The sequence below is a fragment of the Monodelphis domestica genome, chromosome 8 (assembly GCF_027887165.1).
Source record: "Monodelphis domestica isolate mMonDom1 chromosome 8, mMonDom1.pri, whole genome shotgun sequence".
NCBI classification, from domain to species: domain Eukaryota; kingdom Metazoa; phylum Chordata; class Mammalia; order Didelphimorphia; family Didelphidae; genus Monodelphis; species Monodelphis domestica.
In genome coordinates, this window is record NC_077234.1 from 213,801,169 (window position 1) to 213,829,094 (window position 27,926).

Genomic DNA, 27,926 nt, shown 5'->3' on the forward strand with positions numbered 1-27,926 from the left:
GTTCCCCTTTTCTTTCTATTGAATAGAAGAAATCTCTCTAAAGCTAAACTCTCCATCATGAATCATATTTCTGTAGTCCAGTTAGTACATTATTCTTGTATAACTTCCAATGAGTAGCCCTAGTTGAGATTTTGGATAATAAGGTTTTTAGGAGAGAGGTACTCTTCTCTGAATGGTAAAATACAAGAGCAGGATCAGACATTGTTTTGTCTGCTCCTAGAGAGAAGAACTAAGAGTAGTAGATGAAAAATTAAAAGAGGAAAATTTAGGATTGATATCAGGTAAAACTTTCTAGTAATTGGGTTTAGTCAAAAGTGGAATAGGCCTTGTCAATAACTACTAGGTTGGTTTTCCTTTACTGGAAGTCTTAAGCAATGGCTATATTTTGTAGATTAGTTCAGGGCTTTTGTAAAGGGTAATCTTGTTCAGCTAGGAATTGGATTAATTAGCCTCTGAAGTCCCTTTTATGATTCTGGTATCCAGAAAGTCTAGTTTTGTCTTGGGATTAGAAATAGAGTCTGTAGAAAATATAGTTGTGAGTGAAGACTGTGAATCCAAGAAGGGGGAAAGCTTCAGATATTCTGTATCCAAAGGAAATGGGTTTTATTTCAAGTAAGCTAAGTTTCATAATAATTGGATAAATGAAAGAGAAGAATGACAAAGAATTATTTGTTCAAAGAAGAGTGAAGCAAGTATCAATCAAGTTTCAGTTGAGAACTGCCAAGATGGGTTTGGTGACTGAGAATAATATTCCAGATCTGGGTTTGTCAGTGCAAAGGGATCTTTTACTATCATTTTGTTGCCCATCATGCATATATGGATATGAATAAATTAATCCTTCAATCTCTACCCAACTATACCTGTTAAGATTAAAATCACCAAACCGTGGCCGGTAAAAATTAGTTTCTCTCTGCTAGAAGTATCATATTTTTATGAAGTTTATTAAAGATTAAGAATTTAAGAAAGTACAAGTAAGAAAGCACGCGCCTAGGTGGGCCGAGAAGCCCAATTCAATTTCACTTACATCATGAGAGACTCGACTGCGTGGAAGCAGAAATAGGAAGAGAGCCCAGTAGGCGGAGAGCTCCTTTAAATAATAATTTGTTCTCGGCCCAGGTGAGAATTCAGGTAAGGTTACAAAGCATTCTGGGAAGTGGAGAAGGACTTCTGGGGATTAAAGTCCAGGGTTCAAATCTCCATTTTTACATTTCTCTGTATGATCCTCTGGAAAAAAAAAGGTGTTTTTTTTTCCCCAAAGGATCATGAAAACATAATCAACCTAAATATTACAATAATTTGAGGATAAGAGGGGAAAAAAACAAAGTCAATACTTGCTAGACACATTGACAAAAAAGCCAGTTAGGGGGAAGTCACCTTTGGCATGAAAGTATAGATACAAATAAATGTTCAATCAACCACACCCAAAGTTCAATTTTGATCTTCTTGTGCAACTTGTGGTCTGGAGGCATCTTCGTGGTGTCTTCTCCAAGCAATTCAGTTTCTAGATTCAGAGAGGTATCATCTTTCTTTACCTAAAATTATTCTTAAAAGGAATTTAAATTTTGCAATTTAAAAGAATAACATTTTTTACATTTCTCCATCTTGAGGGTGATTGAAAAAATACAAGATCACTCAAGGATGCATGGTTGAGGTATGAGGTATATGAATCAATTGGTAAGAGAAATTAAAAAGACATCAGAAAAATCCAAATAAAAAAGAAAAATTTCTGGATGAAAATATAGACTATCAAAATCTTATGTGTAAAAATTCTAAGTAGAGGAAAGATAAATCTATAACAGGTCCTTGAATCAGGACCCAATTAAAATGATCTAAGCAATGATGCATTTACCCAATCAGTAGCCAGGACTACAGAAAGTTTCCACTCGATGAAAGACAGAAAAAGGACCAGATTATAGGAGCCAGGTAGGAGCCAAGGTTTGGGATACTCGTCTGTAAGTATTTTCAGATTGAGTGTGGACACACAAGGAAGGCCTATGTCATAACAATGTTAAACATAGCAACCTCGAGTCTTCACACTAGGTTCAAGTCCTTTGTATTGGCTTGGAATTGCATCAATCCATCCTGAATTGGCTTATCTTTAGCCCTATGCAATGGCTCTTTTGTGTATATCTTGTCCTGGAATCAGACAGAATTATTAAGTAGAGTCCCATAATTTTTTTTAAATAGTGTCATCATTTTTATAGTCTCCAGCTTTTGGGGAATGCATTGACATCATAACAAATGTATTTTAAACATATTACTGCTAAATCAAAAAGTTAAAGAAAATCTTAATGCTGGTGACATGTGCTTCAAATATAAAAAAGGAGAGAAAAAATAAAAAAACTGAAATAGTATATTGCACATGCAAGAAAAATATAATAAAAGAGTTTTAAAAATAAAAATGTAGCTTATAATCATTGACATGCTGTGCCAGCTAAGAAAATATAGAATGCAAGGCATTCTCACCAAAAATGAGATCCATTTCCTCTTCATATCTGGCCATGATCCACTGTGAGTATGAGCAAATGAATTGAACAGTAGTACAAATATGTAGTTATCAATATCCCCAAAATTCTCAATAGCCCAATTAATTACAATAGCAAACAAACACACTATCATATTTCACATTAGTTGCTGTATGGCATTTTTTAAAAGCCTATGAACTAATGGATATTTGTCACAAGTTTTTACAAATGTAGCAAATCTTTCAACTTTAGTATATAAACAAAGTAAAACTTATTTTGGGTTAAGAACATCAGCAAGAAATCTAAATATCATTCTGGTGGAAGTAAAGTAGTGAGCTGAAGAGTATAAATGTGTGATGCTCCTTTTTTGGAGGCTTTTTAGGGGTACAAATGCCCTAAGATTAACTGACCAACTTCCATTCACATATTTAGAAATGTGGGAAGGTTGGGGTTATAATTGTATTTCACTTCAGCTACTACAATGGGCCTTATACCTTGTGTTAGGGGCAGGCAAAATGACCAGAGATTGTTAAGAAAATTTGAAAAATCACGTCTAAAAAACCCTTAAAATCAATTGAGATATTTAGCACATTAAATAGTCCAAAGGTTGTTATACAATTGTAACCAGTTCTGATGAAATCCATCTATCCTCTATGTGACAATTTACAAAGTCAAAATTAGAAAGGCTGTTTTCATATATTGGCTTAATTACAATCATATTTGTTCAATATGGTTATAGGGGAAAAGCAACAGAATATGACAGTAGTTAAAACTCAGTACATTAAAATGATTCAGTGTACTAGAATAATAAATTAGTGGGAGTCATAAACTGTAATAGATATAAGAGTGGTTGTTAAAATTGTGACCGCAGAAAATATGGTTTCAAGACAGTGTCTTGTTTTAAATCAAATATAAGGTGGTCGCCAGGGGAAAATTCCCAATTATTAAAATATACCCAAGTCAGCTGGATTTTATAGAGAATTTTAATTAATACTAATGAGGAATTAAAGAAAGGGAGAGAGAGAGAGAGAAAGGAAATAATGAGAAAAGGATAGGCTGGCCCAGGCCAGCCCTAGCCAACCCAGGCCCCTAAGAGAAAGATCAGTCAATCCTTTATCCACTCACCACAAGATTTATCCAAGCAAAGATTCTAGTGTTCAGAGATAGACTAGCTCAGCTTTGGCCAGCTGCCATCTCCATAGAGAGTACTTCTGAGATAGTCCCCAAGAGAGTCCCGAGAGAGTGAGTCTAGAGGGACAGAGTCCTCAGAGGGAGCTTCAGTGAGAGAGTCCTTCTGAGACTGTCCTCAGACTCAGTTTCTCATCTCCTTTTAAAGGGAATTTTCTCCTATGTCACCTCCCCTAAGTTCTCACATCTACCAATCACAGTAAATGTTTTCCAAAGGACAGACCATTCTTAGTTCACACCTAAGAAGGCTTAAATTTTTTATTAAGTTCACACCTGAAAAAACCTCTGAATAAGTTCCTCACCTCTTTGCTCCTTGTAAATTCACAAGTTGCCTGACCTTTATAGGTATTTAGCACCCTTTTGTATTATATCTAAAAATAAGCACAGCTTAAGAACTTTTGCCTTACTATAAGTATGGGTTTACGTAATTTTCACTGTTCAGCAAGGAGTTTCTTCCCCTAAAGCAGGCTTAAGTAGGGGTGGAGTAGAGGTCTCACATTCCTGATCTAAGTTCCTTCATTGTTTAAAATGGGGAATGTTTTTAATCAAATCTTATGAAGTAGGGTCTGAGAATTTTTAAGGTTCACAATCCCCCCTGATGATCATTGGGAGACTAGTCTCCCCATTGATCATTTAACATAATCATCTTATAGTCCTAAATGCACTTCTAACTACAGATATATACAATATACAATTTTCTAAGAGGAAATTAGGGTAGTGAGGGAGGAATAGAAAAGAAAGAAAGCAAAACAAATGTTTTGCTAGGCGCATTGACAGAAAGCAAAATTAGGGGCAGTCCCTTTTGGCATAAATGTGTACATTTACAATAAATGTTCAATCAAAGTTCAGTTCAATCAACCATAACCAAAGTTCATTCTTGATCTTCTTGATGTAGTGTGGATTTTCCAGCATCTCTCTGCAACAATTCATTCTTTGAATTTAGGAGTTATCAAGCTTCTTCCTTGAAGATCTTTTCTCGAACAAAAATCAAAGTCTTGGCTTTTTATAAAAATACAATCTCAAGCAAAAGATAAAAAATATTGGACTTTAAATTAAAATACAATCCCCCCTGAAGTAGGTGTTAAAAAACATCCAGTTCAGCTCAGAATGCAATGTTGAGTTATGGGGGTGTATGAGTCAATTATCAAAAGAAGAGAAAAACAACAACAAAAAAAGGAAAAAAATTTCACAATAGGCCCTTGTATAGGTCCAATTTAAAGTAATTTCTATCCCACATGTCTGTAGGACAGAATGCAGTGATATTTCACTTATCCATTTGCAGCCAAGACTACAGGAAGTTGCCATAATATAAGAAGAAAAGAATTAGAATTCTATTTTGATGGGGAAATGTCATTCCCTCGTCTGACCTTTTTGTCATTCTCAGGGATATAGGGAGCCAGCAGGATAGTCGAATTTTGTACTTGTATGAGTACTTCGCAAAGAGTGTAGATACAAGGAAGTCCTACAACTTAACGTATGTCAAGCATTGCAACCTTGAGTCTCACATTAGTATTTCATGTGTGCTCTTTCTGGCACTTTTCAGGTTAAGTCTGTGCTCCTTGTTTTTTATCCCTTTTCCTGGAATCATACATAAACATTAATCACAGTCCTATAATATTTTATCAATAAATGGCAGGTTCCCATAGTTTAAAGCTTTTGGGGTATATATTGATATTATAGCAAGAATATATATATATATATATATATTAACTTGTATTACTGCAGAAAAAAATATTAATAATATGTACCTTTAGTATAAGAAATGAGAAAACATCAAATATTCTAATCAAATAAAAGAAAAGCAATAATAAAAATAAGGAAAAAATTAGTAATTCAATGTGTCTTTGAAAAACAGCATCCATTTGTTAATGAATTATTATCTCCAATGCATGTGATAGGGTACAGTCAATCAGTCTCAACAGAAGATGCTTTCTTCACATGTGAGCAATGAATCCAAGAGTCCTTCTCTCCAACCTTTATAGATGTTGGAGTAGTTAACAATATTTGGAATGGTCCTTCCCACAAAGGCTGAGTTGCTCCAGTATGCTTGAAATTCTTAATATACACTTTGTCTCTTGGGTTTAGGTCATGAAGAGAAAAATCTAGTGGTCCAGCTTGTACTGCAGCTCCGGATTCATGCAGTTCACGTAGTTTGTTCTGTAACTCCTGTATATAGGAAGCAATAGTAGTATCTCCCCCTAATAGTGAGGTATATGCAGGGGGAAAAGGTTTAGCCTGTATAGGTGGATGTCAGAAAAGCATCTCAAATGGTGAGATGTGTAGGTCTTCAAATCACAAAGTTAAACCATAAACAAAACAAACAGTAAAATGCAGTAGAATACAGAGATTTTTATGAAACATTGAAGTCTGAAATGCTTTAAAATATAACCTCCAGTCTCTTTAAAGTTCCTTAGGTTTTTATCCATTTAGATGCCTATTATCAGAAGGCAGGAGATTGGTAATGGTTAGGCAATGGGGTTTAAGGGATCCATCCAGGGCCACACAGTTGGGAAGTATTTGAGGCCAGATTTCAGCTGAGGACCTCCCATCTCTAGGCCTGGCTTTCAGTCCACTGAGATACCCAGCTGCCCCTCCAAAGTTAGCTAAAGAGTTGCAGACTGCTGAATTTTTTTCCTGAATCTCATGTGAGGTTAATGAAAGGACCAATATAGTTAAAAGATATCCTTTTAAATAGCCCATTGCTTGTAAGTTCCTGTTTGGAAAAGTCTCTTCCTTCTCTCCCTTTCTTTCTTTCCTTCTATGATCCCCCCAGTCCACATGGAGGCTAATCTTAGCCTAAGGGAAAATTACCTCCCCGTCTTTACCAGCTAGTAGAAATGAGTCCTGGACCTGAGGTGATGAGCCAGAATTGCTGAGTTCATCTGGGTCAGGATTGCAGGCAGCAGGGCAGGGCTGGGAGATTGCTGGGGCACAGAAGCGGTCTACTCTGAGGCTAGGGTTTTCAGGGACAGGCGAGTGGGTCACCAGGTAAGCGAGGTCTGGATCAAACAGCAAACGGGTCTGGAGTGGATGGCTTCAGGCAGGCAGGTAGGAGCAGCCGGGCCAAGCCGAGCCGGGTGGGAGGAAAGGGCTCAAGAAAGTCCAAAGCGAAGTTTTCTAAAAAAGCATCTTGTAAGGAGGCAGCTGAGTGGCTCAGTGGATTGAGAGTCAGGCCTAGAGATGGGAGGGCCTAGGTTCAAATCTGGCCTCAGACACTTCCCAGCTATATGACCCTGGGCAAGTCACTTGACCCCCATTGCCTAGCCCTTACCACTCTTCTGCCTTGGAGCCAATACACAGTATTGACTCCGAGACAGAAGGTAAGGGTTTTATTTAAAAAAAAAAAAAGCATCTTGGAGAAACATGGCTTAAAAAACAAAACAAAACAAAAAATAGGCACTAGCTATTAGATCAGAAGAGTGAGGGTATTTTGGTTACCCCTTCATGGTCGCCATACTGTTAAGATTAAAATTGCCAAACTGTGGCTGGTAAAAATTAGTTTCTCTCTGCTAGAAGTATTATATTTTTATGAGGTTTATTAATTAAGAATTTAAGAAAGTACAAGTAAGAAAGCACGTGCCTAGGCAGGCTGAGAGGCCCAATTCAATTTCACTTACATCATGAGAGATGTCAGCTTGGAAGCAGAGGTAGGAAGAGAGCCCAGTAGGCGGAGAGCTCCTTTAAATAATAATTTGTTCTCGACCCAGGTGAGAATTCAGGTGAGGTTACAAAGCATTCTGGGAAGTGGCCAAGGACTTCTGGGGATTGAAGTTCAGGGTTCAAATCTCCATTTTTATATACCTGTGTATATTCCAAAATTGAAAAATATCAACAAACATGAGCACTAAAATGTTCTCCCTGCTCACTTTGAACTCTTAAAATGCCTAATTACCTTCAATTTACTTCTAAATTCCCCTTCTGCAGGAGGCATTTTCCATTCAGCCAGATGCTGATGACTTCTCCTTTAAGAGGAATAAAAAATATCTTCTCTCTATTAGAATATAAGCTGCTTGATGGCAGGCAATACTGTAGTTTTTTTCTTTCTATTTAAAATGTTCAGCCCAATGCCTGGAACATAAGTACATAATAAATGTTGTAAAAAGGAATTCTTTATTCTTTTTTTTAAGTTAACCAATATATGGACCTGGAGGTCTTCTTACCATAAAGAAATGTAGAGATTAACCAGCTCACAGTGACAGGAAGTAGAAACCATAGAGAGAGGAAGGAGGAATGATAGATACAGGAAGTAAGGTAGGAGGAGGTTATAAAAGGGGCCCAGCATGGGTTGATGAGCTGATGGTTGACAGTTGCTGACAGTTAGGGCTCTCAAGTGCTGACAATTAGGGCTGGCAGTTGGGAGCTGGCAGTTGCTGAGAGAACTGGCAGTTGGGGGAAGTTGGGAGTTGGTCATTGGGGGTTGTTTGCTGGTGGTGTGGGTTGGTGATTAGTTGGTGGTTGGCATTTAGTTGCTGGAATTAAAGGCTGGCCTGAGTTTACTGAAAGGGTTTTTGGCTTTAGCCTTTAGAGGGCTTTTTGCCTTTTGAACTTTTGACTTTTTGTTTGGGCTGTTATGGGGTTTTTTTTTCCCCTTACTTGAACTTTTTGGAAGGTGGCTGGTCTTTGTTGACAGACCTAATTGGGGTTGGATTAAACATTGATTGGGTTGGTTTTGATTGGGCAGGATTGGGTTGGAACTTTGTGGGGTTAGTTATAGACACTTCTAGGTAAATATAGGCAGTTTTAGATAGTAATTATAGGCAGTTTTAGATAGTTATAGGGTAACTAGTATAGACATTAGGATATTTATTTCTCTACTTCTTTCCTATATTTCTCTCCTTTACTATATTCATTTTACTATATTCTTTTACTATCTCTATTTTAATCAAACTAAATTGTAATTATTAAAAGCTGCTAGAAGTTTTCTCTGGCTTAAAGGAATAATATTAATTTATAAATCTAGTATATTCTCATTAAAAGTTGAGTTATTAAAAGCTTCTCTCTCAATTTGTCAAAACGCCTATTTTAACCCTTACAACATATATTAATTGATTGATTCCTGGTTCTGTCTACATTCTGTATCAGTTCATATAACTCTTTCCATATTTCTCTATATTCCCCATATTTTATTTTTTACTTGTTATGTTTAATTCATCATATTAACATGCCACAAATTATTTATACATACTCCAACTTATGGACAATTACAGGATAAGCACTTAATAAATGCTTCTCCAAATAAAGTGACACTTGTTCTTCATACTAGCCTGCCATCCTGATAGAGCCAAACCCAGGATGGTAGGATCAGGATGATAGACCTACTGCACACTTTGTTTTGAATTGTACCTTTTTCAATTGAATCTATAAAGTAGTTGTATCAGAGCAGCTAAGTAACTCAGTGAATAGTGGTGTAAAGATTAAAATTTAGGAATATGGGGAGAATGAGGCAGGTAGAAATTAGTTTCTCTCTGCAAGGAGTATTATATTTTATGAGGTTTATTAAAGAAAATACAGGATAAGAAAAAGCACGTGTCTAGGCCAGAGGCCTAGACCTCACCTACATTATGGAAAGAGCTGCATCTGCTCCAAAACGGAAGTCCAAAAAGAGACACAAAAACCTTTGCCACCAGCTTAAATCCTTCCTCAATCTCGGCCCACCTCAGAATTCCCGTGAGATTACAAAGCATTTTGGGGAAGTGGAGCAAAGGCTTGTGAGGATTGTAGTCCTGTATTCAAGTCTATTTTTTACAGTGGGATGCCTGAAGATGGGAGGCCCTATATACTTCTTAATTATGTGATCCTGGGCAACTCGCTTTAAACCCCTTTTACCTAGCCCTTACCACTCTTCTGCCTGGGAAATGAAACTTAGAATTAATTTGGGGCAGCTAGGTGCCTTAGTGAATTGAGAGTCAGGCCTAGAGATGAGAGATCCTAGGTTCAAATCTGGCCTGAGACACTTCCTAGTTGGGTGACCCTGGGCAAGTCAGTTAATCTCCATTGCCTAGCCCTTATTGCTCTTCTGCCTTAGAACCAATACACAGTATTGATTCTGAAACAGAAGGTAAGGGTTTTTAAAAAATTGATTTAAAGACAGAAAGTAAAGGTTAAAAAAAATAGTTGCATTGAGTGTGTTTGAGTCCCACTGTGAAACCCAAGCCTTCCTCTTTTGGTCCTTTTGTTGTATCATGTGTATATTTTACTGAACATATGCACATACACATACACAGAGACACACACATATGTATATATGTACATATAAATACATATGCATCTTTATGGTTATATAGAGTTTATAATGTATTCTATATGCTCTTTGTCTTATAGTTTAGGCTACATATTGTTATAGCTAGTATATATTTTTTCTTTTAACCCGACATTTGAACAATCAAATTATATTATTTCTATATTATATGTGTTGCAAAGAATATGCCAACTTACACTGAGAGATGGTTCCTCACTTGTAAGTTCCTTATACCAGTAAAATCATAGGTCTAGTCCCAATCCCTAGGTACTGTGGCAAGCAATTTCCAAGGTACTTATAGTGAAAGTTTTGACTTCTCTATCATCTATCACAATGTTGTTTCTGTTTCAGAAATACTTACTCCACCAAATATCAACATAAACTGCAGACATTTTAGTTGTTACATGCATTGGAATATGCCCAAATCAATACAATTATCCGAGAATTCCTTTCAGCTTGAAATCCAAAAGGTAACTTTTTTGTCACTTCTTCAATCATACCCTATGACCTCTGTTCTTTATATTGTGGGTCCTGAAGAATCCGTTTCCCTCAGTTGAGCCACTTCTTTCTTGTTAGAGTTATTCTATTGTACCAGAACTTCCTCTAATTGAACTACTTCGCTTTCTTCTCTTTTCTTTATTACTTTCTTCTCTCTAAGGCTCAAGGATGTTCTTCGGTCTCTGTTTAAAATAGAAATCAGCTATCAACAATGAGTTATTAATCACTGAGCAGCAAAAAAAAATATCCCCACAGGAAAAAAAAATCATGTAAGAATAGTTCCTGTCACCTTAATAAATAATAGATCTTCCTCTTTGAGTCAACTTTTCTTTTCTTCCACAACTCATAGTCTCGCTTCAACACCACTTCCAACCCATTTTCTATAGTTTCTCTGATGAAGTGGATTTTTTTTTCTTACCAAAGTCAAATTTTCTACTTATGCACTTGATATCTCTCCTCTCCCATATCCCATGGAATTTTCCTATTCCATCACTCTTTATGTTTCTGTCATCATCAATCTCTCACTATCCATTGCCGCTTTCCTTTCCACCTACAAAAATGCCTAGGTCTCTCCAGACCTTAAAAAACAAAATCCTGCAGTTGGCCTTGCTGTTATCCTCAAGCTATCCTCCTAAACCTCTTATTCCTTTCACAACCAAATTCCTAAAAAAAAGATGATCTCATTTCTTTACCTTCTATTCATTTGTCATATCATTAATATCTGGCTTCCAACCATATCACCATACAAACTGTTGCCAGTGATTTCTTACCAGCTAAATTTAATGACGTTTTCTCTATTCTAATATTCTAGTTGACTTCTGTAAAATAAGTTTGATATATAGTTTACTCTTTCCTCCAGGATGAGCTGAAATATCATATTTATATGTATCTTTATATATATGAAATCTATATATCTAGCCCTAATTACTCTCCTGACTTTAGAGTTCCACATTACTTACTGCCTACTTGGATGTCCTATAGATATCTCAAACTTACCATTTCTAAAATGGATCTTATATTTAGGGGAAACCCTAAACCTGTGGTGGTGAACTTATGGCATGCATGTCAGAGAGGGCACTCAGAGTCCTTTCTGTGGGCACATCCACCATCACCCCAATACAGAGTTCAACAGAGTTTGTTACTAGAAAACCAGAGGGATCTGAGTCTGGGCTGCTCCCACAAGCACCTGAGGACATCATCTGTCCCTCTAAAAGGTTTGCCACCATGGCCCTAAACCATTCCCCACCAAACTTCTCTACTTTTGTTGAGGAAATTGTTATACTTTGTTGACTAGGAAAAAACACAGAACTATTAAATATTCAAAATTAACCTATAATCAAGGGAAAGGGGGTTCAGTGCAATAATAGGCCTCAACACAGAGCTGCGCACCATACACAGAGTCCGAGGATTGAACTCTGGCCACTCTGGACACTGACCCCTGGAAGTGGCACCACACTAGATGACGACTACAGGGAATAAAAGAATTTGGGGAAGCTATATACCATTTGGCACCACTCAGTCTGAAACTGCTAGCCTGGGATTCCCTTCAGGGTGGATTCCCACAGGAACAGGGAACAAGTACAAACTTTGGGGTCTCCAACCTACAAGCTAGTCTTGAAACCTGGGGTTCAACAGATCCCACTAGGCCACAAGTTTTAGATTCCTAGATTCCATGTTGACACCTTCTAGTCATCCAGATTTGCAACCTCACAGCCATTCTTTATTTTTCCCTTTCTGTTTCCTCATATCCAATTAGTTATGAAGTCTTTTCTGCCTCTACAATATCTCTATTTTTATAAACTCTATCCTACTTTAGTTTTTTGTACCCTTTATTTAAATAGCCTACAAATTGGTTTCTCCCATTCTTTCCTCTCTTCTTTGATCTATACTCCTCACTAGTCCTGAATCAATATGCCTAACCTACAACTCTGACCATGCCATTCTCTTACTCAAAAATCTTTAGAACATCCCTATGACCTTAAGGAGAAGACACAAAATTTTTAGCCTAGCATTTAAAGTTCTCTCTTAAGAAACAATGTCTCATAGTGGTTAAAGTATTGGACTTGGAGTCAGGAAAGCAAAATTCAAATTCTGTCTCTGACATTTATTAGCTGTATTGACTTTGGGAAAATTACTTAACCTCTCCAAGCCTCAGTTGACTCTACAGAGGTACAGAATGTCTTGTACTAACCATTCTTATCTTCTCATTAAATATATATTTTTTAAAAGTTCATTGAAGTCTAGATGACTGATAATCAAAAGGAAATATACCATTTAGAGTACATGAGCAAATAGTTTTGGGAAATCAGTCTCTAAAGATTACCCCCAGGACCCTGAGAATCAGAGTAAAATGACCCTTTGGGGACCTGGTAGTAGGAATAAGTACATTTACTTAGTATGAGCAACTACATTTTATTTTAAGTCACCCTTTTGTGATTAGGTAGTTTCTTTGTAAATTGTTTTTCTTTAATAAGATAAGCACTTTTATATAATTGTTCCATGTTTTGATGATACATTTATGTGTCCCCCAAATCTAGTAAACATTAGGAAACTAAAGATTTGATTGGTAGTTTCCAATCCTCATCAGATTAATTCTCATTTTATAGATGTAGAACTTGAGGTTAAGAGAAACTAAATAAAATGTCCAGAGCTACACAGCTAGTATCTGAGACAGGATTCAAGTTCAGGTCTTGCTGATTCCAGGTCCTATGTTTTATTCACCTAGATACCTCTTTAATTATATTCCAGTCATGATTCACATCCCACCAAATGTCAAGTCTACCTCCTCAAAAAAGGATCTCTATTTTATTTAATTAACCATACCTTGTAATTAATATACAAAACTTAGAGGTCATAGATTTCATTGTGGTCCCTCTTTTTCTAAGTTATCTTCTTTGAATGACTGGTATTCTCCTCTAATATTCTTCTTTGTCTGCTGTAACTATAACTGAGTTAGATTCTTTCTTCCCTTCCCTTCTTGGATAATAGCATGCCTCTAAAATGCTGGATAACAGGGGCAGGATCTAAAAACATCTCATATGCTAAAAGTGTGGCCAAGTCTAATAAGACAAAATTTAACAAGGAACAATGTAACATTCTATATTTGGGTTTGGATTCTAAACTGCAACAGAATATAGGACGTATGTCTAGCAACAATTCATATGAATGGGGTCTTAGTGAATAGTAAGCTCAATGAAAAATAAAGCAAAACCAAAAATGCCAGCATATTCAGTCTTAGACTACATTAATAGAGAAATAGTTTCCAAAATGGCTCACTATCACATGTAGAGTATTGTGTTCAGAATTATCAAGACACTATTGACTAGGATTGGGAAAGGGATACTGAACATAACTCCAAATGTTTGGCTGAAGAAATTGGGTTTGCAGAATATAAAGAAAATTCAGGGGCAACATGCTATCTGCCTTCTAAGATTTCCTAAATTAATGATAGAATTTAGAGCTGGAAGAATACTCAAGAGCGAGAAGAATTTGACTTGTTCTGTTTGACCCAAGAGGCCCCAAGTACAGTGACTAAAACGTGCAAAACCTGGTCTGAAGAAAACAATTGACTCTTGAATTTTAGCCATCTCGAACTGCCAACCACATTTTCTAATTCTCACCAGAAGTTATATTGACTCTCCTAGAAATGAGGAGGAAATAAGGGAGGGCATTTCCTAAGGAGATTAGACTATAAGCCACTTACTTGGTTTTACTTTTTGTTTGTTTTTACAGAACAGTGAGAAGAGTTTCCGTTTGGTGAGTTTTAAGTATTACTTTCTCTAATATCACTTTGGACTTTTCAAAACCAAAGCCAATGAGTATTTTAGAGAAGAAGTAACTCATGAAAGTTTTGTTTCTCCTGATACAATCAAACTGCATTAATTTAGTATTGTTAATTAGAATATTGGATCAAAATAAAAATCAGGCTTTTCTGGGAGGCCACAGCTGAATAGATGGGAAACAGCCCTACAGATGCTTTTCTTTAAAGACCTCTATCACTATGCTTAGGCTAACTGAACTCTTATCTACTCTTTTTTTTATTGCTAATAGGTAACTTTAATGAATAAATTCTCATCAGGTACAATTTGTCTATTGTCTGATGAATGTGTTGTTCAAAACTGCAGCAATGATATTAACATATCTTTTAAAAATGTTGACTTCACTGTAGGGAATCCCTCCAGTGTTTTAGGGATGGAAAAATTACTTGTTGCCCCCCCAAAATTAATCAGTTTTCCCAGAGTCACACAACCAGTTCTTCCTGACTCCAATTCTGACATAGGACTCCATTCTTTCATTTTCCATTTACCCTCAGAACAGTGAAAGGTAGCTTTAAATCTAATCGGAGTATCTTCATCCAGGTAGTAATACTGTCCAGGAATATAATGGTAAATAAAAATGATGGGTTATGTTCTCCTATTGGGTAACTGACTCACTAGATTTCACCTAGATAACTTCAAAATAAGCATCAAGTCAAATTAACCACCAGAGTATGACTTACATAACTGAAGTTCTAGGACTTTTCATGCTAAAGACATGGGTTCACCAAAAGGGAAAGAATTCTTTCTGTCTCTCTGGATCTCTCTTTTTTGTTTGTTACATCAAAGTTCCCAGGTAAACCCCTTCCTCCCACTCCTCCGCACACTAAAGAAGGTATCATTTGACAAATATATACATATATTACACATATATGTATGTATATAGAAAACTATACTTTTGCATGTTTCTTTTTATCAGTACCTTCTCTAAAGTTGAACATTTACAGTTATTCTTCAAATAATATTTCTATTGCTATGTATCTTTTTCTCTTGGTTTTGCTTATTTCACTCTTATAATTTCATTTAGGTCTTTCCATATATTTTTTAAAAATTATCCTGTCCATCATTTTTCACTGTTCTCTTCCTTCACAATCATATGCCACAACATGTTCAGTCATTGCCCAATTGATGGGCATCCTCTTAATTCCAATTCTTTGTTACCACATAGAGAGCTGCTATAAAAATTTTAGAACATATACGTTCTTTTCCTTTTTTCCTGATCACCTTGGGAAACATGCCTAAATAGGGATATTGTTGGGTTAAATAATATACACACAGAAGGGAAACAACAAACTGGGAAATATATTTCATAACAAATTTCTCTGATAAAGATTTCATTTCTCAAATATATAAAGTACTAAGTCAAATTTATAAGAATACAAGTCATTACCCTGTTGATAAATGATATGAATAAGCAGTTTTCAGATGAAGAAATCAAAGCTATCAAAAATCATATGAAAAAATGTTTTTAGTCCCTCAATGAGAGAAATGCAAGTTAAAACAACTGAGGTACCACTTCACACCTGTCAGACTAGCGACTATGACAGTGAAGGAAAGTGATAAATGTTGGAGGAGATGTGGCAAAATTAGGACACTAATTCATTGCTGGTGGAGTTGTGAACTGATCCAACTATTCTGGAGGACAATTTGGAACTATTTTTAAAGGGCTATAAAACAATGTATATCCTTTGATCCTATACTACTGCTACTAGGTCTTTACCCAAAAGAGATATTTTAAAATGGGGGGAGGGGAAGGGAAGGAAGGACCTACTTGTACAAAAATATAGCTGCTCTTTTTGTGGTGGTAAAGAATTGGAAAAAAATGAAGAGATGTACAACAATTGAGGAACAGCTGAACAAACTGTGGTATATGATAGTGATGGAGTACTATTGTACTGTAAGAAATTATGAACAGGATCATTTCAGAAAGGGTTAGAAAGACATACATGAACTGATGCAGAGTGAAATAAGCAGAACCAGGAGAACATTGTACACAGTAACGGTAATATTGTAGAATGATCAACTGTAATAAGCTTAGCTACTCTCAACAATACAATGATCCATGTCCCCTCTGAGGAACTTATGACAAACAATGCTCTCCACCTCCAGAGAAAGAAGTGTTGGAGTCAGAATGCAGATTAAAGCATATAATTTTCCACTTTATTTATTTGGGGTTTTGGTTTTCTATGATTACTCTCTTATAAAAAATGATCAATATGGAAATATTTTTGCATAATACATGTTTAACACTAATATGGGAAAACCAAAACAAAATTGGGTTTAGATCAACATCTCACACCCTATATCAAGATAAATTAAAAATGGGTAAATGACTTAAATAAAAAGAGAGAAATTATAAGTAAATTAGGGGAACATAGAATAGTATGCCTGTCAGATCTATGTGTAAGAAAAGAATTTAAGACCAAGCAAAAGATAAAGAACATTATGAGATGTAAAATATATAGTTTTGATTATATTAAATTTAAAAGATTTTTTACAAACAATACCAATGCAACCAAAATTAGAAGGGAAGCAACAAATTGGGGCCGGGGGGAGATTAACAAAAATCTCTGGGGGCAACTGGGTAGCTCAGTGGATTGAGGGGCAGCTGGGTAGCTTAGTGGATTGAGAACCAGGCCTAGAGATGGGAGGTCCTAGGTTCAAATATGACTTTAGACATTTCCCAGCTGTGTAACCCTGGGCAAGTCACTTGACCCCCATTACCTAACCCTTACCACTCTTCTGCCCTGGAGCCAATACACAGTATTGACTCTAAGACAAAAGTTAAGGTTTAAAAAAAAACTCTGATAAAGATCTAATTTCTCAAATTTATAAGGAACTAAGTCTAATGTATAAGGAATCAAGCCATTCCCCAATTGACAAGTAGTCAAGAAATGAATAGGCAGTTTTCAGATGAAGAAATACAAACTATCAACAATCAAATGAAAAACTGTTCAAAATCCCTCCTGATTAGGGAAATGCAAATCGAAACAACTCTTGAGGTACCACCTCACACCTAGCAGGTTAGCCAATATGACAGTAAAGGAAAACATAAATGTTGGAGATGATACAGCAAGAATGCATTTGTGAACTGATCCAACCATTCTGGAAGGCAATTTGGAATTATGCCCAAAGGGCATAGAATGAATTCCCTTTGATCTAGCAAACACTATTAGGTCTGTACACCAAAGGGAAAAAACCATAAACATTTGTACAAAAATATTCATAGCTGCACTCTTTGTGGTGGCAAATATTTATAAAATGAGGGGATGCCCTTCAATTGAGGAATAGCTGAACAAATTGTGGTATATGATGGTTATGGAATACTATTGTGGTATAAGGAGCAATAAACTGCTTGATTTCTATATGAACTGGAAAAACACAAACTGATGCTGAGAGAAATGAGCAGAAATAGGAGAACATTGTACACAGAAACTGAAACATTGTGGCACAATCAAATGTTATCAAATTTGCTACTAATAGCAATGCAATAATCCAAGACAATACTAGAGGAAAAACTGTGGGAATAGAAATGCAGAAGAAAAATATATGATTTCTCACTTGTCTATATATGTATAGACAAGTGTCTTTGTGTACACTCATCTATCATAGATGAAAACGCACAAAGACAATCGTCATCCTTGGTTACCGAGAGACTACTACTATATAGGTATAGGATGTGAGGTCTTGGTTTTTAAAAGATAACAAAAAAGAATAATATGGAAATAGGTATGGAGTGATAATACATGTATAACTAACTCATTGGAACTGTTTGACGGCTCCAGGAGAGAGGAGATAAAGGGAAAGAGAAAGAACATGAATCATATAATCACTGAAAAATACTTAAAAATAAATAAACAATAATTAAAATTTAAAATATAAAGAGTATACACAGTTTTCTAACTCCATGGGCATAATTTTAAATAGTTTTCCAAAATGACTAGATCAGTTCATAGTTCATTCAACAATGTACTAGTGTCTCCATTTTTCCACATCCCCTCCAAAATTTGTGATTTTGCCCTTTTATCATTTTAACCAATCTGATAGATATAGATGATATCTCAGAATTGTTCTGATTTTCTTTTTTTTTTTCATTGTAAATTATTTATTTAGTCAATTTAGAACATTATTCCTTGGTTACAAGAATCACATTATTTCCTTCCCTCCCTCATCTCCACCCACCCTTCCCGCAGCTGACACATAATTCCACTGAGTATTACATGTGTCCTTGATCAGAACCTATTTCCATGTTGTTGGTGTTTGCATTAGGATGTTCATTTAGAGTCTACATCCCTGGCCATCTCCCCTCCAAGTTGTTCAGGATCACTGCACCAAGATAAACTCAGAATGGGTGAATGACCTGAATATAAAAAAGGAAACTATAAGCAAATTAGGCGAACACAGAATAGTATATTTGTCAAATCTTTGGGAAAGAAAAGACTTTAAAACCAAGCAAGACCTAGAAAAAATCACAAAATGTAAAATCAATAATTTTGATTACATCAAATTAAAAAGGTTTTGCACAAACAAAACTAATGCATCCAAAATTAGAAGGGAAGCAACAAATTGGGAAGCAATCTTCATTACAAAAACTTCTGACAAAGGTCTAATTACTCAAATTTATAAAGAGCTAAACCAATTGTACAAAAAATCAAGCCATTCCCCAATTGATAAAAGGGCAAGAGACACAAATAGGCAGTTTTCAGTTAAAGAAATCAAAACTATTAATAAGCACATGAAAAAGTGTTCTAAATCTCTTATAATCAGAGAAATGCAAGTCAAAACAACTCTGAAAAAAACTCAAAACCTCACACCTAGCAGATTGGCTAACATGACAGCAAAGGAAAGTAATGAATGCTGGAGGGAATGTGGCAAAGTTGGGACATTAATGCATTGCTGGTAGAGTTGTGAATTGATCCAACCATTCTGGAGGGCAATTTGGAACTATGCCCAAAGGGCGCTAAAAGACTGTCTGCCCTTTGATCCAGCCATAGCACTGCTGAGTTTGTACCCCAAAGAGATAATAAGGAAAAAGACTTATACAAAAATATTCATAGCTGCGCTCTTTGTGGTGGCAAAAAAAAATTGGAAAATGAGGGGATTCCCTTCAATTGGGGAATGGCTGAACAAATTATGGTCTATGTTGATGATGGAATACTATTGTGCTCAAAGGAATAATAAAGTGGAGGAATTCCATGGGGACTGAAACAACCTCCAGGAAGGAATACAGAGTGAGAGGAGCAGAACCAGGAGAACACTGTACACAGAGACTGATACACTGTGGTACAATCGAATGTAATAGACTTCTCCATTAGTGGCAATGCAGTGATCCTGAACAACTAGGAGGAATCTATAAGAAAAACCACTATCCACATTCAGAGGAAACACTGTGGGAGTAAAAACACTGAAGGAAAACAACTGCTTGAATACATGGATCCAAGGGATATGGTTGGGGATGTAGACTAAATGAACATCCTAGTGCAAACATCAACAACATAGAAATAGGTTCTGATAAAGGACACAAGTAATACCTAATGAAATTTGGCATGGGCTGTGGGAAGGGAGGGTAGAGGGGAGGGAGGGAAATAATGTGATTATTGTAACCAAGGAATAATGTTCTAAACTGACTAAATAAACTAATTCAAATGGGGGAAAAAAAGAAGAGGTTAAATGTTTCTTCATGTTGACCCTGAATCTTCTAGAGGTTATCTTTGTGTTTACTCATGACTCATAAAGGGATTTTATACCTAATCTTGTCCTTTGGTACACTCAAGGGTGTACTGGTAAATATTTAAAAGCTGGCTTTCTAAGTGGGAAGGAGGAGGGAAATGTGCACATGATATGCTTTTAAACTTAGTTTGCATAAATATGACAAAAAGTATCAAGGGAGATAAAATGGATCATTCATTTTATTATCTTAAGTTAAAAAAGATTTCACACACTCAAAATCAATGCAAAATTAGAAGGAAAACAGGAAAATAGGTGGGAGGGTGAAATTTATAGCAAGTTCTCTAATAAAGGTCTCATTTCATTTCTCAAATATAAGGTGAACTGAAACAAATTTATAAAAATAAGAATCATTCCTAAATTGACAAATGATCAAAGAATATAAACAGGCAGTTTTCAGAAGGAGAAATAAAAGCTATCAATGGTCAAATGAAAAAATGCTCTAAATCTCTACTAACTGGAGGAATGCAAAGTAAAACAAATCCAAAGTACTAACTCATACCTATTAGACTGACTAATATGACAGAAAAGAAAAATGCCAAATGCTGGAGGGGATGTGGAAAAATGCACTGTTGGTAGAGCTGTGAACTACTGATCCAACCATTTTGAAGAACAATTTGGAACAATAGCGCAAAGGGATATAAAACTGTGCATACTCGCATACTCTTTGACAGCACCCCCTCCCCAAAGAACTTGAACTTGAGGGGATGCCCATCAATTGATGAATGAATGAACAAGTTGTGGCATATGATCGTGATGGAATACTATTAGATTATAAGAAATGATGAAAGGGATAGTTTCAGAAAAACTGGGAAAAGTTGCATGAGCTGATAAAAAGTGAGTTGAGCAGAGTTGAGGAGAACATTGTACATAATAACAGTAACATTGTAAGGATAATCAACTATGAAATATACAATGAACCATGATAATTCCAAAGGACTGGTAATCAAAAATACTATCCACCTCTAGAAAGAGATTTATGACCTCTGAGTACAAGTTGAAGAACATTTTTTCTTCACTTTATTGTTCTTGCTTTTTTTTGGCAATATGTGGCTAATATGGAAATACATTTTGCATGACTTCTTATGTATTATAAGTATCATATTTCTCAATGGAGAGGGGAGGAGCTAAAGGGAGGGAGAAAATTTGGAAAGGAAAATAAAAATAAATAAGGTTAAACTGAATTATCAACATTTTATTCATCACTTTCTAAATCTAGGCAAACAACCAAACAGAGAATCAAGTCTTGATTTGCATAATTTGTTAATTTCTGAGATGTAAATATGCTCACATTGAAAAATTTAAGAATTGACTCTCAGAAAACTAGTTAGAACTGACTATATACTTATTCTGGAATCACAGAGCTCCTTATATATCTACTTCTAGCATATGGAACATAAATGTCAGGGAGTGAGTATGTGGACAGATATTTTAAAAATTATTTTGTTTTTGTTTTCAAGATCACTAATATGACAAAAGAAAGAAATTTTGTCTTCAAAAAGGTTGCTGGAAAATATACTGTGAAAATAAGAACTAAAAACATTGTAGGTGGTAATTGGAGTGAATGGAGTAAGCCCCAAGAATTTGGTAAGTGTACTACTCTTTAATTCTAATACATGTATGGATTAGGGGATGTGAAACTGGATTAAAGCACATCCCATGAAGCTTCCCATGACCACTTAAGCATATGAAGCATGCATCATTGCACTCTGCGGTCAAAGTATTCAAGTCCAGCTCCATAGGAAGCATTTTAATCAAGCCCTAATACCGTATTAAAGAAGAATCTGAACTGATAGATAAAGTGCTGGCCTTGGATTCAGGAATACCTGATTTCAAATCCCACTTTCTACACTTACTAGCTTTGGGATTACAATTATAATATTAATATCATGGCAACTTATGCACCAATGTAGTTTGCCTATAGTGAATGAAAAATCTGAGATCTTTTTCAGATCATATGCAATCTAACCATATTTTCTCTATCTTATGCTTGAGTAGATTTTTTTGATCCAAATTTAAAACTTTGCATTTATCCCTACTAAATTTTATTTTATTGGATTAGACTCAATGTCTAGCCTACTAAGATTTTGTTTTAACTATTAATTCTCAATATCCCATGTCTCCCAGCTATACCTCTTAGCTTGGGGTTGTGTACAACTTTTTTCATAATATAGTATTTCATTTTTTTACCACTTACGTGTAAAAACAATTTTTGACATTTGTTTTCTAAAATTTTAGTTCTAAATGCTCTTCCTCCCTCCCTCTCTTCTGCCTGAGAAAGTAAGCAATTTAATCTAGGTTATATATGTGTGACCATGCAAAACATATTTCTATATTGGTCATGTTGTAGAAGAAGACTCATTGAATTGAATGCCAAATTCCTCTCAGGCAGAACACTTGTTCCTCTAAGTCCTCAGCCAACTCAATGAATCCCTTCTTGTGTACTGACTGATGCCAAAGCTATGGTATTTTCAGTCTATGGAAGGAATCCTGGGAACTTTTGATTTAAAGCTAGAAGAAACATTAGCGATCATCTAGTGCAACATTCTCATTTTACAGATCAAGGAACTAAGGCTAATAGCAGCAAAGCATCTAGAGGTCAAATAGATAATAAACAACAGAGCCAAGATTTATACCCAGTTCATTTGAACCCAATCAAGTGTTCATAAATATTGATGGACAGACAAAAGGGAAAGACTAGTCAGCTACAAATAAATCCTCTGTTGGAAGTTGTAACTACTTTTGGCCAATATATAGTGAGGGGATCCTGTCTTCTGGGTATTTATAACACGATTTTTTCTTGCTTTTCTTCCTATCTGTTCTCAATCTCATTTGAAGAATCCTTAGGTAGATTCCACTCCTTTTGCATGAGTGCACCTCAAGGCTGTCTTAGGATCTCTTCTCCTTTGCACCCTTACTCTCAGTGATGTCATCAGCTCTTGATGGGTTCAACTATTGTTTCCAAAAAAGTGACTCTACACATACAGAGTACTCTCTCTAGAGTTACAATGCCACATGTCCAATTGCCTGCTAGACATGTCTTCCTGATGTGTTACAGGGATCTCAAACTCAGCATATTTAAAAGAGAAATCCATCTCAGGTCCTTCCCCTCTTCCCACCTTCCCTATCTCTTTCCAGGGCAACACTATACTTCCAGTCACCCAGGCTCACAACCTCCAAGTCCTCTTTGACTCTAGTCTAGTTTCACTGACTCTCCTTTGCCAGAGGAACAGAATACAGGTCCTTCTGCAACTTAAAATCCTTCAATATGGTTCCAGCTTGTCTTTACAGCTATTTCCCATTACTTACCCTCACATACTCCATGTTTCAGGCCAACTGCCCTACTTGCTATTCACTAGACTTTTGCATAGAGCATCCCCTTGTTGCCTGAAATGAATTCCTTTGTCACTCTTAGAATTCTGGATATGTTTGAGCCTCAGCTCAGTTCTACCTCCTAATCAAGACTTTTCCTGATCCTCCCATTTGTTACTCTCTGATCACCTCTAACTTGCATTATTTTGTGTGTGTGCATGTATGCTCATGCATGCACATGTTGTGTATATGTGTTTGTGTGTTGTATTTCCCTAGCAAATTATAAATTCATTGAGGAAAGAAATTATCTTCCTTTCCTTTGTAGTCCTCAAGTACCTATTGTTGAGAATAGAATAATGGATAGAGAGCTGGACTTGAAACCAGGAATTTTACTTTGATATATATTGGCTGTGTATCCATAGGCCTGAACAACTCTCAAGATTCTAAGTTGCTGATCTGTGTTGGCAGGAATTTCCTCATCCAGAAAATTCCCTATACCAATGAAATCACAAGTCCAGGGCCAATCCCTCAATCCACTGTCTGGTACAGTGCCTAGCACATATTAGACATTTAATGAATGTCTGGTGAACTGAATTGAATTGACATGGCAAAGCCAGGGGGTATTATTAGCAAAATGGGTTAATATTATCACACAGGCATTTATTAACAAAAATGTGATTGTAGTTTATCTTTTACTTTTTCTTAAACTTTACTTTCTGTCTTAGAATCAGTTCTAAGTATTGTTTCCAAAATAGAAGAGAGGTGGGGTCTTGGCAGTTGGAGTTGTGACTTGTCCAGGACCACACAACTAAGAAGTAACTGAGATCAGATTTGAACCCAGCTCCGCCTGTCTCCAAGCCTGGCTTTCTATCCACTGAGCTACTGAGCTGCCTTTGTGGAAAAAGTTATAAAACTACATATAGATTTTTGAACGTGCCTGCTTATAGGAATGAAGATAACCCTCTTTCTCTGCTTTCCCCAGTGTGTCCCATCAATTTCATAGGCAGATCATTTATAGAAACCCTACTGTCTATCTACCATTTTAAAGGTAGGAATACATGTCATAAAAAAAAAAATTCATCACTGGCTCATTTAGGTAATTCAATGGATAGAGAGAAAGGCCTAGAGATGGGAGGTCTTGGGTTCAAATCCAGCCTCAGATACTTCCTAGCTGTGTGATTCTGAGTAAGTCATTTACCCTAGCTGCCTTGCCCTTAGAGCTCTTCTACCTTGGAACCAATACTTAGAAACTCAACTCTAAGGCAAAGGGCAAGGATTTTTTTTCAGAAGCAGAATTAGAAATTGCAATTTGTTCTTAGTAAATAGATATAAGCTACTTCTGTAAACCTTGTGCCCTTTGTGGTCAGTCTGTTTATTTTTGTCTTTGTACTCTTAGCCCCTAAAGTAATGCCTTGAATATGAATGCTTAATAAATTGAACTGGATTCTATCTACTTTAGATTATAAAACCCAAAAAGGGAACACAAATAAGGATATTTACAAAGGCAAATTAATAGAGCACAAATAGAACTCATAAGTGCTGAGAGAAGATAAAGAAAAGAGATAATCATACAATATATGATTCATTCATTCAACAAACATTTATTTCTTTAAACCTTTACTTTCTGTCTTAGAATGGCTACTAAGTGTCTGTTCCCAAGATAGAAGAGTGGTAAGAGATAGGCAATTCTAGTTAAATAACTTGTCCAGGATCACACATCTAGGTTGTATCTGAGGTTAGATCTCCCATCTCGAGACCTGGCTTTCTATTCACCGAGCCACCTACCTGCCCCTCAACAAGCATTTATTAAAAATGACTTACTATTTTTAAAACACTGTGCTCGGTTATGGGAGAGAGCTATCTGAAGTTTAGGCCTGCTGCTGTGTAGCTTAAGAAAAGATGCAAAGAACAATAATGACAGCGCAGAAGAGAATGTTCAAAGTATAAAACCAAAAATGTTGCATGATACTTTAAGGGAAAAGATTTTACTACAGAGGCTAGGGAAAGGTTTAATGAAGGAGGTGACATTTTAGCTGGGTAGGAATCTAACGTGAAGAGAAGGAGGAAGGACATTCCATCCATAAGGAAGTACATAAACAAAGGCACAGAGGTGGAAGAGCACAGTGACTCTCCGTACTTTAGGAGAATTCTAGGCAATATTGTGTTCTGAGGGCTCGACATTCATACTGATCACATTAGCTTCAGCACTTGTGATTGATTCAGAGATACAATCAATATTAGCATTCAACCATTCAACCATGCAAAAGGTCTTTCAAAGGACTGTTTTGATTTTTAAAATAAACACACTAGGAAACAGACAGTACGACAACAGTCTAAAAGAGGAAAAAGTATGGGGGGGGGGGTTGTGTTTTTCTGGTTTTTTTTTTTCTGGGAAGCAGAGTCCCAGGTGGAGAATTTTTCCATTGTGTCTCTGGAAATGTATAAGAGGGAAGAGGGGAGGGAAACAACATGAACCATGTAACCTTTGAAAGTTGTGTAAATTTGTTACTGGAATAAAATAAAGAAAATAATGTAAGATAAAATAAAATCACTCTAAACAATAAAAAATGTATAAGGGACCAAAATATAACCTGGACATACTCCCACAATTTACCACTTCCTCTGGACTATTCCCTACTTATAGTCTATGCAGGTTGGTTCTCTAGGAAGGTAACAGCCTTGCTTTCTATGGCCTATAGATCTGAACTTTGAAGCTTCCACTGGTGTGCTTCCCATTAACAATGAGTCACTAGGAGGCAGCTAAGTGGCACAGTGGAGAAATGCCAGACCTTGAGTCAGGAATATCTAATTTCAATTCTGTCCTCAGATATTTACTAGCTATGTGACTCTGGGAAAGACAGTTTGCCTCAATTTCCTCATTTGTAAAATGAACTGGAGAAGGAAATGGCAAACCACTCTAGTATCTCTGCAAAGAAAAACCTGATTTTGAACAATGATTCATGTATAACCAGTGCAACTGCTTGTCAGTTCCAGGAGTGAGGAGGAAAGGGGGGAGGGAAAGGACATGAATCATGGAACCATGGAAAAATACCCTAAATAAAAATTAAATTAAATTAAATATAGGGCCTCCAAAGCCCCTGCCAAAGAAAGAAAGAAAGAAAGAGACCAAAATGGCCTGACTCTGTGACACGACTGAATAACAAAGAATACTTTTCTAGCAACCATCAAAAAGTTAATTCAGTGACTTTGGGATATAATGGATTCCCCATCAGTGAAGGTCTTTAAATAGCAGCTGAAGCTAAAACAGCAAAAGAAAAAAAGAAAGAAAGAAAGTAACCTTTTCACTCAGATCTGCCTCATTCTAAAATGTACTCAGTAGAATTTCTATTTATTTATCCATCTATGCTGTCCTACAAATAGTATTTATTATTACTTATAGATTTATTTTACTTCTGTTAAATGTATATATTCCCCATGTGTGTGGGTTTTTTCATGTTTAATATTAAGGAGGAGAGCCAAGCCTTAACAAGTTAATATTTGAGGAATAAGCTATTTTCATTTGAAATGAATTTAATTTCATTCGAAGCTGTTTTCATTTGAACATGGGACTATGGAATTTTCATGAATAATTTACATGTTTAGCATAATACTTTGGATACACTATGATTGCAAAAGGCCAGAGTTTAAACAGCTTCCATGTCCAAGCAAAGAAAACTGTCTATTTATTGGCCTTTCATTATGGGGGAAGGGGAAAAGAGAAGGGATAATTGGTACCAGCCACAAATGTAGTTAATGTGAGTACTTTTAGGTTGCAGGCCTTGAGCATTCATGGCTGTGGGAGGAACAGATGTTCTATAGATCAGATGTCAAGCGTGTGTATTTATATAATATGTAGTCTGAACATATGCTCCTTTATGATTACCAGCAAAAAATATTCCTTAAAACAAAGTTTTAACCCAGTCCCTTTACTCAGAGAAGGGAGGAAATGTAAGCATAAACTTTGTATAGTTACCTTCTATTAATTTAAATTATTTTTATTATATTTATTTTAAACTACTGTAAAGTCACTATATATTAAAAAAGCAGTAAAACAAGAAGAAAAAGGGTTTTTTTCACTTTTGTGATTACTTAACAGATGTATTCTAAAATTTAATCAATTAGAAATTAATTAATGGGAAAATAATTTGAAATCCCGGTTAGCTTTATTTAATGTCCTATTGAAAGAGGGGCCAAGGAAACTGGGTCATCAGGAGTAGTTAGGACTCTGTGAGAGTAAAAAAAAAGGAATGGGGGAAAAAAGAAGATTTAAGGTGAAAGTAAATTGATTACCTATGGAGCAGGCATTCCAAAAAATACAGTGTGGCAGATGGACAATGGATTTTGAATGACGACAGCTGTGGCATCAGAATCACTAGCTGAGGAGAGTATGATCTCTTTAGAGTCTGGAAATGAGAATGGGTTTGACCAGATGGGTCTTTTAGCTCTGAGATTCTATGAAACAGTGTAGCAAAAATAGAGGTACAGTGGGACCCATGAGTCTTAGATTCAAGTCTCAGCTCTGGCACTTGTGTAAAATTAGGGATTGGATTAAATTTCCAAAGTCCCAATTATATATGATTATAAACTTTCTCATCACATGGAAATTAGTTTAGGATTTACCACTAGCAGGTTCAGATGATGATTGCTAAGCTAGGCAGTTTCCATGATACAAAACGACCAGAA

The 27,926-nt window shown here is 36.0% G+C and overlaps 1 protein-coding gene across 2 annotated transcripts in view; it reads left to right on the forward strand.

Annotated features, from left to right (window-relative positions):
- The window catches only part of IL3RA (interleukin 3 receptor subunit alpha), a 104,977-nt gene that overhangs the window by 62,302 nt on the left and 14,749 nt on the right, over window positions 1–27,926 (forward strand). For both annotated transcript variants that reach the window (XM_007501018.2, XM_056807169.1), the window contains exons 7-9: window positions 10,243–10,361; window positions 14,122–14,145; window positions 21,392–21,518. In XM_007501018.2, coding sequence (XP_007501080.1) covers window positions 10,243–10,361; window positions 14,122–14,145; window positions 21,392–21,518 — 270 coding nt within the window. The remainder of the gene's footprint in view (window positions 1–10,242; window positions 10,362–14,121; window positions 14,146–21,391; window positions 21,519–27,926) is intronic.